At 40.5% G+C, this 17,482-nt stretch overlaps 1 protein-coding gene across 3 annotated transcripts in view; it reads left to right on the plus strand.

Moving 5' to 3' along the window:
* Positions 1 to 17,482, plus strand: part of LOC116049010 (glucosidase 2 subunit beta-like) — a 130,927-nt gene that overhangs the window by 100,492 nt on the left and 12,953 nt on the right. For all 3 annotated transcript variants that reach the window (XM_035994063.1, XM_035994065.1, XM_035994064.1), the window contains one exon: positions 4,293 to 4,364. In XM_035994063.1, coding sequence (XP_035849956.1) covers positions 4,293 to 4,364 — 72 coding nt within the window. The remainder of the gene's footprint in view (positions 1 to 4,292; positions 4,365 to 17,482) is intronic.

Below are 17,482 nucleotides of genomic sequence, written 5' to 3' on the forward strand. Positions count from 1 at the left end.
TCACTTTATATTGCTGAGTCACCTTTGACCTCTGGCGTGCCAGACGAGTGTACACAGTGTTACCTGTAAACCAATTAGCTAGTGTTGACATTACTGCAGTTTGCAGTGTCACCCTCAGTGAACTCCACCCACACCGTCACATAGCAGTCTAGTGGGAGACGGGCTTAATTGCTGTCTCTCTCCACCTCTTGACTGGATCTCAGTGGACTGAGAAATAAATATTCTTTTCTTTTTTTTTTTTTTTTTTTTTTTTTTAACCTATAACCCTAGTGAGTACCAGTTGGGTGACTGTGTCAAGATCTGTAATTAACAAAGGACTGTTAAATAGTAAATATGGTTATAACAACTTGGTCTTATTTTTGGAGTTTTGGCCTGTTTTAGTAACATTGTACACAGCAAAGAAAATGCTGAGATCTGTAAACACTATCATTAGAGAAAATGTAATCAGAGCAGTCAGATTTTAAGGAGTCTAAACAAACCTATGAAATCATCTCTTAACAGGTCCACAAAGCTGTTTTCCTCACATTTTTTTTACATCTTATGCAGTAAACTAGAAAACAAAGACTGCTGCCTTATTACCATTTGTCTAACTTCATTAACTTAAATTGGAGAAACTTTGACTTGGAACTATTTGCTTTAGAAATCAGATTTCTGAGTGAACTGAACCTGCAGTCTGATCCAGTGAAGCATGAAGAACTGCCTGAGGGGCTAAGTGGTTGCATCTAAGATATTTATTCTGTAACTGTGTACCTTCAGGCCCAAGAACATCTGCCAAAGATTGACACGGTGGTACCAACTTCTTATGACTAGCGTCAGAGCTGCGTTGTCAGACGGTGACAGATCGAACGTGGGGGACAAAAAGAGACACCGTGTGGAGATCAGGACCCGAATGGGAGGACCACTGTTGCCATTTTGTGATCTGCTGCACATCATAGCCTTCTAATTATTGTTAAAGGTTTGATCGGTGACCCACCAAGTTTTATTTTTTCGTCTTTCTTATCCTTTGTATTCTTCACCCAGTGTCCACCTTGCTGCACGTCATCATCTGTCATATTCGCGGCCTGTTCAGTTGGTGATTCATATGCACAGCGTCACCAACAGCACACTCTGATTTCCTCCCACTCTCTTTTTGCACACTTTTATTTCTTTTTATCCTTCTGCCTTCCCCTTTCCTCTTTTTTTGTCTTTGTTCTTCTGGCTGTTTTTTATTTCCATCGCTGTCAGTCTCGTCTCCTCAAAGCCTTTGTCACCGCCCGTCCATCTGAGCAGATATTTCCTCCTTCGTGTCACACTGTGCTCATTTGCTAAGGATAGCCGGGGACAGTTTGTATAAATGTCCCTGTGACCTTTCTGCTGTGTCCCATTTATGTAACGCAGACGGCAGAATGTGAAGTGTCTGTCTCAGAGACTGACAGCTAATCAACCTGCACCTCTGTCCGAGATTGGGCTCAACATTTCTAATCTCTCCTAAAAAGAATTTACCCAGCGACACATTTTCTGTGTTGCCTTGCCTGCTTTTGTTTTCTCACAAGCTGCCACATGGAGGCGAGCATCCAAGGTCAGATTGCAGTGCCCTCACTCATAAATAGCCTAGCTTTTTTGGTGTGTGTGCAGCGCTGGCGTGTCATCAAAAGTGGGCAGGGATGGATGGCTTTGCCTTGAGGGTAAGATAGAGGGGGAAGAGAGGTACAGACATACAGAAGTGCTCCCTTATGGGACTTATTTGATTGCTTTTTCAATGCCCCCCCCCCCGCTTACTATACATCTGTCTATCAGGTACCCAATGGACCTTTTCCACAGCAGACATTTTGACTTGTCATAGTAGGAAAAGCACAGCTGAAATTTATAACCTTAATGTGTGAACAATACCAGGGCCTCTCCTAAGTGGAATGCAGCCATCAGTAATGGTTTTGAATACACCTGTGCTTTTCCTATGGATATACTGAAAGGTGCCCTGAGAGCAGTATTAGAATGTATGCTGCAAAAATGTTCTTATAGCAGCCAATGACCATGTCTGCCGTGAAAAAGGTCTATGTGCTCAGATTTGTTGTTGCTGAAAAAACGACTTTACAAATTTGATAAATCTAGTGACTATAAAGCCAGAGTCGAGGGAATTCTGATTCATATATTTTAATAATGTATTTAGGACGGGAGGCACCCATCACATCATTTTATTTGCCATGTGATTGCACATTTAAAGGTTCTGGTTGAGGAAAAAGTTTTGCATCTTACAATTTTGGACCAAAGCACTGATGAGTTTCAAATTCTGTTCAAACTACCATTCAGCAGTTATGTAAGGTCTCAATTGGTCCTTCAGGTGTGTGTTTCCTGCTAAATTGTCATGTGATGTTGGAGTGAACTGAGGGTGTTGAGTGTCCCTGAAGAGGTCAAGGACAGCTTAACCAAGTCTTAGCTCTTATATCCTGAAGAGAGTTTTTTTTTCTCAGATGAAGTCAGAAGATCTGCAAAGATATTACAATTCATTTAGGGGACCATGAACGTCTGAACCAAATCTTATGGAAATACAATTAATAGATTTTGAGACAGTTCTCTCAAAACCACAAATGTCAACCTTATGGGGACACTAGAGGGATCTCAGAGGATCACCAAAGTCAATAGGATTCCTCCTCTGGGGACAATGTATTATATTTAGTCAATCCATGAAGTAGATGTTCAGATATTTTACTGGATAAGTGAAAACTTATCACAGGTGTTGCTACAGAAAAAAATTAGTTGTCACCAAAGTCGATAGGATTTATCCTAGTTGTTGAGATATTTCAGTCTTGTGGTCGCCCAACCTCCCGACAGACAGACATTGCCGCTAGCATGGCTGTAAAGTATATACAGTAGTTTGAGAATAAACTAATAAAATACAAATAAATAAGAAAACATCCCAGGAGGAACCTTGCTGCACAGTGTCAAATTTCTTGGGAGGCAATGGATTCTCAATAGACTTCAATTCTACTCCGAGCTGTACTGCTTACTCTGCAGTCAAAAAAGGTGCTTCTGTTATATTCTTCCTTGCCCTTAAATGTGGCGGATGGGGGAAGGGCCATCCCTGTCGAAACATACAGTAGACATGAAAGGATAAATGCCTACAGTAAATGAAAGTGAGAAGCATTTAATACAAACCACAAACACGTGCATGAGCAAAAGGAGTTGGCAGCCAATCACTTACCTCTCTCCCACTATCCCCCTTTCTCTGATGTTCATCATTTTCTTTTCTTTCATCTTGCTTTTCTCTCATACAGCTTTTGATTCCCCCCCCCCCCACCCACACACACACACACACACACACACACACACATATGCCAGCCCAGTCTACTTACGCTCCAGCCATTTTTTTCCCCTACACTTTCTCACTCACTCATTCACTCTATTCACTCTTTCTCTCTCTCTGTCTCTCTCATTGTGGTTGTCTGGGCATCCTCTGCTGTTTTATAACAGTCAGTGTAATGGTTCAAATGTCAAGGAAAATCGGTTTCACTATTAAGGTCTTTGATCAGTTTGTTACTGGAGCTAGTGATCGTGCCTCTGCTCTCTAGCACTATCTACAGCAAGTACATTAGTGATGGTCTCGACTAATTGCTAACTCCTTTAGACTCCTCTTTGCTTTAGTAGAAGAGCTGTGGGTGGCAGGGTAACTGGTAGCTCCTTGTCAATCTTCTGTCCCAGTAGGTAGCCACTAAGCCTAAACAGACTCTCACTGGTCAATAATTCTGCTTGGTAAACCACTGCTTTGGTACTTGACTTGTTTTCACAATAGTAGGCTTGTCTGCAGTGTAAGTTTTGTTTTTCATAGAGCCTGACTGAAAAAAAAAACTATATTAATTGATTGTTTCAGCCAATAGATAGATTCAGCAGAAACACAACATTGACATGCTATTACCTTATAAAGTTGTTGTTGGCTAATGCATTTGCAAACAGTTGCCTATTTACACACCCACTCTTTTGGAGTTTCTGGCCACCTGGCAAATATAAATCCAATATTTACTTTGTCTCTGTTTTGGTTTCCACCAACTCCTGTGGGAAATATCTGCCACTTTTGCCGCTAAATGCTCTACTATGTTCACTAGCTAGTTGCTAACTTTGTCTCTCTGTTGTTTGGTCGGTTTACCAAAGATTATTTGCTTTAAAAAAAAACAACCGCTGCGGCTAAAAGACAACCTTGAGAGCCATGAGAATTAATAAAGAACCATTAAAGCTGCAGGCCGTAAATAACAACAATGAGCTTAGAGATGCTAATTGTCATTATGTGTTCTTATGTGTATGTGTTCTTTTCCCCTCTGCAGGTATACCTATACCCTGTGTCCGTTCAATCAAGTCACACAAAAGAGCACGGCAGGAACAGAGGTCTCATTAGGGTAAGTACCTCAATCACCTCCTCTTTAGTCTCCATCTATCTGTAAATTGCAGGAACGTCTGTCTGTCTGTCTGTGTGTTATGCGCATATCTCTCAAACCGTTAGTCCGATGGATTTCAAACTTGACAGGTGTCTTGCTACGGGCACGAGTAAGTGCAGTGCCAAGTTGTTTGGACGTTGTTTGGATTAGAAATGCAAAAGATATCGTTAAATATATAGGTAAAAGAAGCACACATTGGCTTTTGCCGCTCTAGTCGCTGGCCACTCCCCCTCTCACCCTGAGGACCAGAGACAGAGAGCAGCAGAGCTTTGGCAGCTAAAATGTGACATACACCTCAGACCCACAAAAATGTGCAAAGTTGCACTACTTTGGACTGTCTTGACAATTCCCGAGTTTAAGGACGTTTCAGAATCCCACACATGCAAAGCACAGCCAGCTACAGACAAGTGGCAACGAGACGTATCTGTATATGTGTGTCCGTGTTTGGGGGCGTGTTTGGGGGGAAGGTAACCTGCACATCACATGCAGACGCCACATGCAGAACGCTTTACAACAGTGGGGGGGACTCTTTTCCTGCTATTGTATTAAATTGCTGTGAGCTGGCAGAACATAACGTAATCTTGGAGATTATTCCTTCACAGCGCTGTGCAATGCGAGAAAATCTCAGAGTTGAACCAGGCAGACACAGCAGATTTCCTCAGACTCACCCTGGGTCAGGTCAATTAAGTCTATTGCTAACTTACAACACTAATAACATTACCGTCGCCAAAATACCCCCGTGAATCAAATCCATACTTCACCGTTAACCGTCAAGCCACTAAACCTGTATGGAAATGAGCACCTCTGCTGAAGTGTTAAATTCGTTAATGATCAAACGACACGAGACAATGTCTGTCTCTCTCTCTCTCTCTCTCTCTCTCTCTCTCTCTGCGTACACGCGGTCCAGTTCTGGTGGTTGGTGAACGCAGATATGTGCTGATTAGTTCTCATAACGGGCCGGATGGGTAGCGCACTGCCATGAGTCCATGACGCTAATGTCTGATTACTCCACATTTTCATTGTGATATTTTGTGATTACATTCTGAATCTGCCCCGTTCTCTGTCAGGTAAATACAGTAGTGCAATGTCTTTCTCTGATGTAGATGTAGCCTACACTGTAAGTCAGTAGTAGGCTATACAGTGGAGGTGCATATTAAGTGGTTTGGGGTCCTTATTTAAGTACTTTTGGGGTACAATTTGGTTTTGAAGAATTCTACAAGCAGCAATACCACAGGCCAAGCAATCGCCCGTTCCAAACAGGCACATTTTCAACGGGCACTGCACTAGTTGTTAAAATCCCAAACGATGACCAGCCTACTGTCCTTATGTCAGAGACAATGGAAATATTATAAATGCTATACCTAATTTGAGGGCCACTTTTTCCAAAGAGCTTTACAACATTGTGAGTACATTGTGTGCGGTGACATTTAGGGCTGGGATGGTATGGATTTTCCTTACTGCGGTTGAAAAGCAAGAAATTCCCGCGGTATACCGCAACCCCCTTACGAGAGTAGCATAAGTTAGAGCGAGAATGGCAGGGTGACTTAAGTGAGTGACGTCAGTGCCCGTGTGGTCGCGCAAGGAGAGTGAGCAGTAACGGAGAGTAACGCATGAGTGCCGTTGTGAGGAAAAGAGAGAGGAACAAGAGTCGATGTAAAGTGAGTTACAAGTGAACAATAAAACAACAAGCTTGAGCTTCTCAAGACACGGTGGCTTTATCTATTGTCAATACTGCCGGTAAAGTGAATGGCATTACCCCCGAAAAACATCGGCTTAAACCTTACAACATATATTGCAGCCATAGACTGTATAAAAAGATTGCAGCACAGTGTTTCCATTTCAGCTCAATGTGAGAGTCTTTACTGAGTTTTGTGGTCATTTAGAGCCACAATGGTTTCTCTCATCTCCGTTGATCCATTCCACAGACAGTTCAGAAAGCTCTTTTGTCAATAAAGTAAAATATAAATAAAATAGTTTGCCAACAATGCCGAGTGCAGCCCGTCTAGCAGCTAAGCAGAGAGGGAGACTCGGCAGTTCGCTAACTTGTTGCTCTCTGTACCAATATAAGCCGCTCTGTTTTAGGCAACGAAACGTGCATGCAGGCTGAAATTCAACCGTGCCGTTTTATCAGGATAAAGCTATAAACAGAAGGAAACTCCGCTAGCTGCTAGGCTAATGTGCAATGGTAAACACTGCAGCTGTAACGTTAATGTGTCTACCTCAGCTGAGAACGGTAGGAATGGCAAAGACATTTCTCCGATACAAGACGTTACACAGGTACTCTCGCATATAGGCTTAATAGTCAACACAAATGGAATGTTGTTATGTGTAATGGAATATTGCGCTCCCCAACTCGCGAAAGGTCGGATTTTCTCCATCTTTTGATGATAAGTTTTATTTAGAAAACCTTGAATCCATGTAAGACACAATGTCATCAGACACAATTCATTAGAATCAATTAATCCATGTCATTAGAATCAATGAATCCATGTCATTAGACACAAAGTGCACACATGTGCAGGCCAATGTTTTTTTGCGGTGATGACGGTGACAAGCTCAGACCCGCGGTAGGCGTCACGTGACCGCGGTATTGCGGTAATGGGGTAACCCTCCCAGCCCTAGTGACATTTCGTTTTTTTAGCAGAACACATCCACACTTCTAATATGAAGAAAATATTGTCCTGGGTCTTTCATCACACAATAATTTTCAAATTGTTTGATTTATACTAATTAGATAAATTCACGACAGCAGTTTTCATTTCATGAATGGACCTGAAACAAATCCCACCACAGCACTCCTATGACAGCTCTTTAATCATTGTTGCAGTGCTCATAAGAAGTTACACTAAGACCAGTATTTGCGCTATTGATTTTTTTAAATTGTTATTCAATCTCTGTTAGGCTTCATACGACCTTTAATCAATCGCTAAAAGATCTCTATTATAGTTTTAATACCTTTTGATCAATGACAAGCAGGGGGCAAATTTCATATACTGCTGTGGTTGTATTTCCTCAGCCTCGAAGGGTTTCAATTTCATCTAAAGGATTACGCTCTGGCCTTTTACCATCCCCTTGGGATTGGCTGTGTCGACTGCTGGACATTGGTGTGTATCAAAATGCCTATGTGCTATTAAAGATGCCACTCATTCTTCATAGAAACGGACCTTTAGATGTCACAGTTTTTTTTATTCTTCTCCAGGTGTGTCAGTATACTGATTGGAAGTGAAGTTGCTCTAAGAAAAAAGCAAAAACACTATCTATAGTATAACAGTAACTTTCTTGGTCAACTATGTGATCTTGATTATTTTCTATCATTTAGCTGCCAAGTTTTGCTTCTATTATCCACCTTTTCCCATCTTCTCATCGTTGTAACATCGCTGTCAAACAGATCAAGAAAAAAGTATAAACATCATACTGATGTTTTTCTTGTTTCTTTTTTTTCTTTTTCTCTTCTTTGAATTTTAGATTTGAGGTGATAATTACGGGATGTCGCCTCGCTGTCCTTTTCCACTCTCATTAGCCTTAACCGTCAGTGATCTAACACTTTCCTAGGGTGCAATTATAGAAACCATTCCATCGACATTGGACATCTCTGGAAAAAAAAGCTTTTATGATTTGCTGCAACTTCTCCCCAAAGAGGAGGACGCAATTGCAGTGCTGTTTTGTTGTAGCGGGCACATAGGCTAACAACTTGTTTTGTGAACAGACAATGTAAAGGCATAAATGACCACGAGAATTTGTGACAAAGTGTCAAAACATTTTGTCTCCTTTGAGATACGATGCCATTAGGCTTGACTTAAAGTGAGACTTTAAAGATAATTCATTAGCAATTATCCCTTTCTGCACATGTAGTTTTGCTTTCAAATGGCAAATTAATTGGAATGTAAAGCAGGGCTGTGTTGTTTTTGCACTGCCACCTCCCACACTACCCACTCACTTTTGGAGCGGAAAGTGCAATGCTTCACCATGTTTTTAGCGCAGGAAAAAGGAAGAACAGAATGCTAACTGTGAGTAATGTAACCCCAGCGCTTCTGCCTGCTTGTCACTCATGATGGTATGGAAGGGCAGAAGGACCCAACAGAACCAGTGGTCAAACACGTTTCCGACTCATGTGAGTTGGTCACGCTGTTTGGAACAAAATTGCTGCCAAACCGAACTGGAGAGAAGGATTTCAATTACGAAAAAATGTATATGTTTTCCACATAAAATGTTTTAGATAGGACTGATTAGATAGTACTGAATACAACAGAAATATTGTGGATGGCCATACTATATACTATACTATGTATGTATATATATATATATATATATATATATATATATGGTTTTTGTTTGATCACATGCAAACACAAACACCATATTGGTATTTTCTGGGTGTAGACAGGTGGTGCAACACTATATGATGTACTATACTGTTTCCAGAGAGTGTGTTAGTGAATATATATGTGGAATGGTTTGGGGGAAGGAGGGGGAGGGGAGGTACATGAATCATAGCTTGCATGCTGGGAAAAAAGTTCATTTTTTATCCAGACAGACCATCAGTCAGCCCTTGCAGGATATGGCTGGGCCTCCTGATATCAATCTGCATGGAGGCATCCTCTTTCTCCCCAGAGGGGGTGAGGGGGGGAGAGGGGAGTGTTTTGATTTAAACGGCAGCATTTATCACACCTGCTCCAGCATCCTAAAGGACAACCATGTGAGAAAGAGTCGAGGGGAGAGAGAAGGAGAAACAGCATTAACATGTGAATGAAAGTGTGAAGCTGGATGACATTGGTAATACTTCCATTTGGACTAATTTGTAGGGATGTCCAGATCCGAACACGTGATCGGAAATCGGGCCCGATCACGTGGTTTCAGACTCGATCGGAATCGGACGTTACCTCCCGATCAGGACTCGGATATATATGTATATATATTCTCATTATTTTTTAACACATCTATAGTTATGCGGTGGCACAGAGTTAGACCCTTTTGACTCCACACAGAAACAGCAACGCGTGCGGCATGACATCACTTTGTTGCAGAGACGCTATTGGTTAAATGCCGGCAAAGTAGAAGACGGAAGCAGCTTGAAGCGGAAAGCGCGAGTATGTCTGCGGTCTGGAGGTATTATAAAGTTGAATTATTATAGAAGTATCGGATCGGGACTCAGTATCGGTAGATACTCAAAATCAAATGACTCGGACTCGAGGGCAAAAAAACCTGATCGGGACATCCCTACTAATTTGGATTAGTTATGTTGCGTTTCTGCAGTATTAAATAGATGGTGTTGCTGCTGACTTTTGATTACGGCTCATGGCCAGCGCTCAGTTTGTGTATGAAGTGTGTCAAGGCTCATAAAAGTTCAAATTGTTCCCTTAGCCCTAACCTTCCTTCATGCTTGGGTTTGCAGCATAGTTGGCCTTAGACCATTAACTTTACAAATGTTCTTAAGGAACAATAAATCAGCCTGGGAACAGTTCCTTTTGTAACTGCCTGCTCTATATTGTGGCCACACACATAGCCATAAAAAATTCATAAGGCACAGTAGTCATACTGTATGCTCCCAATTATCTGTAAATGTAGATATTATACAACTCGTATTCACCTTCTGAATTCCAATGTCTCTGTTTTCCATTTAGCTTTTCTGCCTTTCAGTCTCAGCAGCTCAACCGCTTCCTGAAATGGCTATTGTAACAATAACATCAGCCATCATAATGATAATAGAGTAGAAGAAAATGCTTGCATTGTGACAAACACAATCCCACTGTGACAGCGTCATCCATCTTCATAATGTCCCCACTACCCACTCCCACCCAGGGCAGACATGGTGGGTACAATGACAGGACAGCAAACACAGGGTTTACTAAATGCAGCCCACCCGAAACGACAAACAAATTCACACCTATGTAAATCAGTGATGTGCAGAAGCATATAGGCTGTGTGCTGTTTGTTACCATCTTGTGCTTATATATGTTATATATGAGCTTACATAACATGAAAGCATTGACTTTGCATTTCATTTGAGGAAGAAACAACACACACACACACACACACACACACACACACACACACACACACTGTACATGCAAACAGAACATTGATCTCCCTAGCATGTCACATTCATTTCCCACAAGCCTCCATAATATTGATGTGTTTCTCTGCAATATCACAACAGGAGTGTCTGTGCTAATAGTGATAGTAAATAATGATGTGTTGAAGCTCATGTTTGTTGACTGTCACAGACTTCGATTCAACTTGGTCATTTCTGTGGCCGCAGTTTGTGGTGGTGTTGAGCAAATATTTCTTTAAGTGTCCTTTGGATATGGTTAGTGAGGGTCTTCTTGAAACCACTGCTGGTCTTTGCTATTGCAGTTTTGTTCTGTTCGACATACAGTCATGTGAAAAAATTAGGACACCCATGCTAAAGTTGACTAAAAAGAGGAATAAAAAAAGTCATCTTTTGGAAATTGATCTTAATGCCTTAATTAAAAAAATGAGGAAAAATCCAAACTTTAAGGACAGCAATTTTGTTTGTGAATGAATAATGTATCGTAAATAAATAAATGTTCTTCCTTACAGGGGGCATAAGTAAGTACACCCCTATGTTAAATTCCCATAGAGGCAGGCAGATTTTTATTTTTAAAGGCCAGTTATTTAATGGATCCAGGATACTATGCATCCTGATAAAGTTCCTTTGGCCTTTAGAATTAAAATAGCCCCACATCATCACATACCCTTCACCATACCTAGAGATTGGCATGGTTTTATTTCAGTTAACCTAATAGCTGGTTTGATTTGCATTGAGAGATGATTTTATGTACGATTATAAGTACCCCATGCCAATCTCTTTTCACATGACTGTATGATGATTGTTTTTAAACACATTTTCCCCTGTGCCTAATGACACAATGTTGTAGATTATGGCATTTGCAGTCCAGACAGCACCTTGTGTATGTTGCCTTGAAGTAGCAGCGCTACATATAAGTATGGAGCTACAACCATAGGGTTAGCATAGCTCTATCTTTAAGACTGAAAGCAGGATTAAACGGCCAAACTCTTTCCAAAATTTAAATCTATCTACAAGCACCTCTAAAGATCACTAATTAGTTTTATCTCGTTTGTTTAATCCCTCAAAATTTGTGGTTTTGCAAGGATTATATGCCACACTATTTTTTGGCTGAGGAGCAGTGACTTCCAGTCTTTTTGCTAATCTAACCTCCTGACCCTAGCTTTATACTTAATATTCTCATCCAACTGTCTGCAAGAAAATGAATTAGCGTATTTCCCAACAATTTTGACTAATTATTTTGAAGCGGTTATTGTCACACCTCTTATAGCTGACACAGTGCTAATTTGTTTTCAGCTTAATATGACTCACGTTTAGGACTCTTTTCGCTGCTTAAATGTCTGGGGCAAAATTATGTTTTACACTTGCCAAGGGAAACGTCGCACAATCAGGTAAAAAGAAAAGCCAGTCTATGTGCATACGAGACAGAAGAGTCTACAACCTCCCAAAGAGTCATAACTGAAGAAGAAATAAAAACTGCATGTTGTGTGTCTGTGATAACATGATAGGATTAAGAAACTCGTATATCTACTGCTATTTATCATGATGCCCACAACCTGTCCTACTAATATGTGACAAGGTTCAAGCAACCTACAACTGATTTATTGTTTTGGAAGTTGAAGGTGCTTATAGGTCAAAAATCTGGGTTGAAAAAATAAAGGCTTTAATATATATAACAGGGAACCAAAGCAGCATTAAACATTGGGCAACAAAAAATAAAACATAAAGGAGGAAAGCAAAGTGACAGCCTTTTCTTATTTTAAAAAATTAAAGTGAAACAATAACATAATAATAATGAACAACATGAAAATAATTGAATGCAATAACATTGTACCACTGTTGTGAAAATGAAAGCACAGAACAAAGGGAAATGTAGTTTCAAATTGTCATTAGCAGAAACACGGAGTGTGCAGTAAACTGCAAACAAACAGGTTCATACTGAAGTGATACAATGAAGTATATAACACAAGACACCAGCAGCAGTTTTTTCCCCTAGTTACCAGTAAGCACCTAATATATAACTTTACTTTAATTTCTCTCAAATGACTCTAATGGCTTAAATACATGCAGCACCACAGCTCACAGTCTATCAGTCTGATCCATTTAAGTTTTTAAGTCCCCAGGAAGTACATTGTCAACATCCAGTAATTAGCTCAGCGTTCAAGCCATTTCCTGCTAACAACCACAACAACTATAAAAAACAAATCTTTAAAGTATACCCCCACAACAGCGCTTGGCCATAATAACCTTTCACCATGAGCAGAAGTGCATTTGAAATATTTATGTGGCCCCTTTCAGAGTTAGCTTAGGATAAACACATGGAAATAGCTCCAGTTGCAATGATACGGAACATTCAGGACTCAAACAAGAACATGAAGTTTGAACTCAGAAACCTTCAGTCTGTATATTAAGCCAAATATGTAATTTGTAAAATTGTAATTTATGCTCACAATATATTGAGGAAAATGTAAGAAAAATGTAGATCAATTAAAAAAAATGTGTAAATCAAAAATGAATCTATAGACCTTATAAATGTGTGGCGAATCAAATATATAAACTGTAAGAAAACTAGCATCTCCATGCTAAGATGAAGCATATTTTCCTCTAGACGGAGCAAGGTGGGATGATTTTAATGCAGCTGTGGACGAGGCAGAGATCAGTTGAAAGGTCATTCAATGAGTTTTTGTTTTGGGACTCCAGGGAAATCAAGTGGCCACGCAGTTGGGGTCACAGGGTTGGCGTGTGTCGCCCCGCGAAGTTCAAGGAGCTTGGCCTTCTTTTGTGCTGAGGTCAAACTGCTCTGCACCCGTCATCATCGAGAGCACAAGGGTGAGTGGAGAAAAAGGTGAACAGCACACTCTGACAGTCAAAGCTTGGTATATTGGAATATACAAACCATAAAAGAACAGTGGAATACCACAAAGTGAAGAAGATGTATGACTCAGAGTGTACACTTTTAAAACAGATTAGATACAATTATATCTGAGGAAAGTTATAAATGTTCTGTATTAATATTATGACTGAAGCAGATGCATGGGCTGTAGAGGTAGGCAGCGTGCTACTATGTTAGAGTCAAGGGAGAAAAGAAAAAGTGTATTAGTGTTGTCAGTTACATCTGCAGGTTCATAATGCTCAGTATTCAAACCCACAGGTCTCCATTGAACTGCTTTGTTGAACAGTAGATTTTCAAACAGAAAACAGTGAAGAAGTGAGGTAGCCTAGCAACATTGAAACCACAGTGAATGACTGTATGCCCACTGCGAAGAAGCCAGGCAGTTGAAATGGCAGCACAGAGCAACCCCAGAGAGAGTGGGATGTGCTGGCCACCATGGAAAATTGGCTTTTTGTAGCAGTGCAATGTAGACGTATGCATGATGTTATCAGATCTGCTTTTTTGAGCTACATACAGACATGCATAAAATTTTCTCACACCTGCTGCCAGGCTCGCTTTAAAACCAGCGCTAGTGACCTTATATTGTTTTGCCACTATGCAGTTCTTGTAACCCTCTAAAATAAGACATCTCCAGAATGTAACAGAGAAAATATTCCCCAGGTGCTGAGAAAAAGAGGTGGAGCAATGTGAATGCTTCCAGGCTGCCAAAGTCCTTTGAGGGGCCTTAGCTTGAATGATCCAGCTGAGCAAATTTACTGGCACACGCTCAAGAAAGGAGGCTCTACTCTGTGACCATGGTAATATAGAAATATGTTCATTTGATCAATAAGAGTCCATTTCTCATGGGGCAGCTTTTTTTTAAGTATTAAAGGAATGAACTTCTGACAGAGAACATATCATGTCTGTTCTGCTTTTAAGATGAATTACTGTTCACTTGTCCTTTTTATGCATAAATAGGAGAAAAGCACTGTGGCTAATTATCTCGATAGGTGGCCATTTTATTGCACAGCAATCGCAAGGGAGCTGTAAGATTATTACTGTAAAACTACTCAAAGTCTCGAACACAAGCAGGTTACAAATGAGCACAAAGAAATTCAAAATCCGCATGAGATTGAATCAGGGAATGACACACTTCAACACCTCTTAACAAAATAACCTCACTTATGGGTGGCAGTTAATGGGCTAAAAATACAATCAATCTTTTCTGGCAATTTGACAATTTTGATATTTGACAATATTTTTCAGCTTTCACTCACTCTGTGATGTGTGTGAGTAAACAAACAGGGTTGGCAGGGATTAAAGTTCTCCGTCGCTACGACGGATTTCCATCAATTTGATTTTAGAAATGCCATATCTGAGATCGATGAAGAATATGAAAAAATGAGTTGAACTTTTTGGCGTATGATCGATTGTGAGTGCTGGGTGCGCGACACGCGAATGTAGCTAGGCTATAACAATAATAACGGCGCAACATGGTGTTTTATCATAAATCCGTGGACATGGTGAGAAAGCTCTGGCCCTAAACATCCAAGCTCGGGCGCAAATCAATCAGTTGTCAGGAAAGAAAACAAAACGTCTCGCACCGTGCTACTAAGCTGACATTAGCTCGTCGGTTAGAATGCGCAAGTGTCTGAAGGTCTGGCCAGAGATGCGGACGAGGCTGATAGCAATGTGGCTGAGGTTGCACAACAAGCGGATCGGTGTGCTAGTCAGTCTAGCGCTAATGAAACGGGGGAGCTGGAAGACCCGTCACCCGCCTGCCGGTTCCTGATCAGCTAGCAACGGAGAGAGGGTTGTGAATAAGACGATGACGGTGTCGGCGGTGCTCCACCTTTGGTAGGGTATGTTTGAAACGCAGCCAACATGCCAACGCATATTTGACGGTATCACCCAGATGTGCCGATCACCGGGGTGAGAAAAAAAAACCCGGAGCCCAACTCTTTATTCCCGCTGCTATTAAGCAGCCTTTAGACGCATAGCAGGACAGGATGAAACAATCACTGAAGCAATTGTCATTTACATTGGCATATTATATTACATTATATATTATCTTATCTAGACAAGGTGGAACTAATTGTGACACTTCCATAATGGACAGGTTTATTTTTTTATCATCCTATTTATTTTGTTTTTTTAAGTTTCATAGCATAAGAGCGATTCATGTAACAAATAATTATTTGATGTTATTAGAGTACAAACACGCCTTACAAAGCTATTGTGAACTAAATATGATTGTTGAGTATTATAATAAAATGTTTTATTAAATTCAGGTGACATTACCTGGTAAATCATTCTTTTCTCAGGTCTAAAATCCACACAGATTCTTCATTATATGGCTGTGAAGTTGTCATTAAATTTCATCCTAGGTCTTAAAAAGTCTTAAATTTAACTTGAAGAATCCTGGGGGTACCCTGTTAAACCGTACCGAATGCAATTTATTATCCCGTCTGTTAAGACATGTCCACAATCTTTCACAATTCGCGACGGAAGGTTTTGACTGACCCTGGATTTCCACCGAATGCGGAACGGCTGCGGACCGGCTCTGCTGCGTAGGCTATCGGCTCCGTGTTCCGCCGTCCGTCAATACCCACCAGGTCCGGATTTGTTGCGGTACGGCTGCGGCCATGACTGACAGCTGTAGTCACGAGGACCCACTAGATCTCGCGAAGTTTGTTTCCATCCAGAGGAGGAGAGGGGAAACAACTCTGTGCTGTGTTTCAAGGTGTAGTGCAGGGAAATATGATCCGCTGTGAGCACGGTGTATTTTATTTTGAAAATTAACCAGATGTTTTGTTTTGTTTCTGTGCCCGACTTCCTGTCCCGCACTATCTGCCGTGTGATGAATTGCTGCGGAGCTCTTCGGCGTCCGGCAAAAATAGAAGTACTGCATATCTGCTCCGGAGGGCTGCGGATCGCCGGAGCTGTGCCAGAGTAGCAACGCAGCCGTTCCGCAGTCAGTGGAAATACACATATTGACTTTAATGGAAACCTATTGACTCCGCCGCCGTTCCAGAGCGGATCCGCAGACATTCATTCATTCACATTTTAACAACAGTAGGTTATGGCTGTATGTTGACATAAAATAATCATGCAATTAAAATAGTCAACTTATAACTTTGCTATAAAATATTATTAATTTATAGAACAAAACTCGGAAACAGTTTCCTCGCATATTAGCGTCATGAGTGTGTGCGTCTAATGGTAACCACTATTTGGCAAGGCAACTAACCGTTATGGATGCATTGTTGCTAACGGAAGGCACAAACGTGTCTGAGATAGATAAAACAGTGTTTATTTATTGTTATTGTAAAAACATGTTTTAGTTTGAATTTAAATAATACAAAAGCTTTCACTGAAAAGTCATATATGTTTCATTATTAGTAGCCCTTAAATAAAAACAGTAAAGTCTTGCAAACTTGATTTTATAGATTTGACTTGGTGTTGAATTGCATATTCACAATAACAAAAAATCTCCCTTTAAACATTTTTGGCCTGAAGTAATTAAATCGAGTGTAAGGTAAAGCCTTTCTACAATATGATTGCTGCAGTAGAAAAGAACAGCAATGGTTAGTCGTGGGATGGTACTGAAATATTGTTTTGTTCATCAGGAAAAGAGAACACTCGCAATACTCCCTTTACTTTGCTGTTTGCATCTTGTTGTACATTAAAAACCAATAGGTCGCGATCGCAAAAGGGGTGCTATCTATAGCTAGATGTGAACAGCTTATGACTTGGCCTGAAAAAAGTTCAGTCAAAACATTTTTTTTTTTTCACTTTAAACCCTGGGTTGGACGAATGGTGGCTTGATAATGCTACCTGGTGATCCACAGGCATGCTGATTTACTGCATACAATTAGGGCTGTCAAAATTGGCCAAAATGAGTTTCGGATATATATTCAAATATTTATTTTTCTATATTATGTCCACAAGAGGGCAAACCCCTACAATGGGAGATGTAACTACTTTGTAGGTGTAATTATTTTTTTTTAATATAAACATGTATTTTAAAGGAACACTTCTCGTACTTAGGGTAGCAGCCGTGCAGCCTCACACGAGATTAAGCGTTAGTCCTGTACCTGGACTATTCTTTTTGAAAATGATTCTGACTGAAAAGACAAATCTTATTAATACATATTT

The sequence above is a fragment of the Sander lucioperca genome, chromosome 17 (genome assembly GCF_008315115.2).
Source record: "Sander lucioperca isolate FBNREF2018 chromosome 17, SLUC_FBN_1.2, whole genome shotgun sequence".
In the NCBI taxonomy this organism is placed as follows: domain Eukaryota; kingdom Metazoa; phylum Chordata; class Actinopteri; order Perciformes; family Percidae; genus Sander; species Sander lucioperca.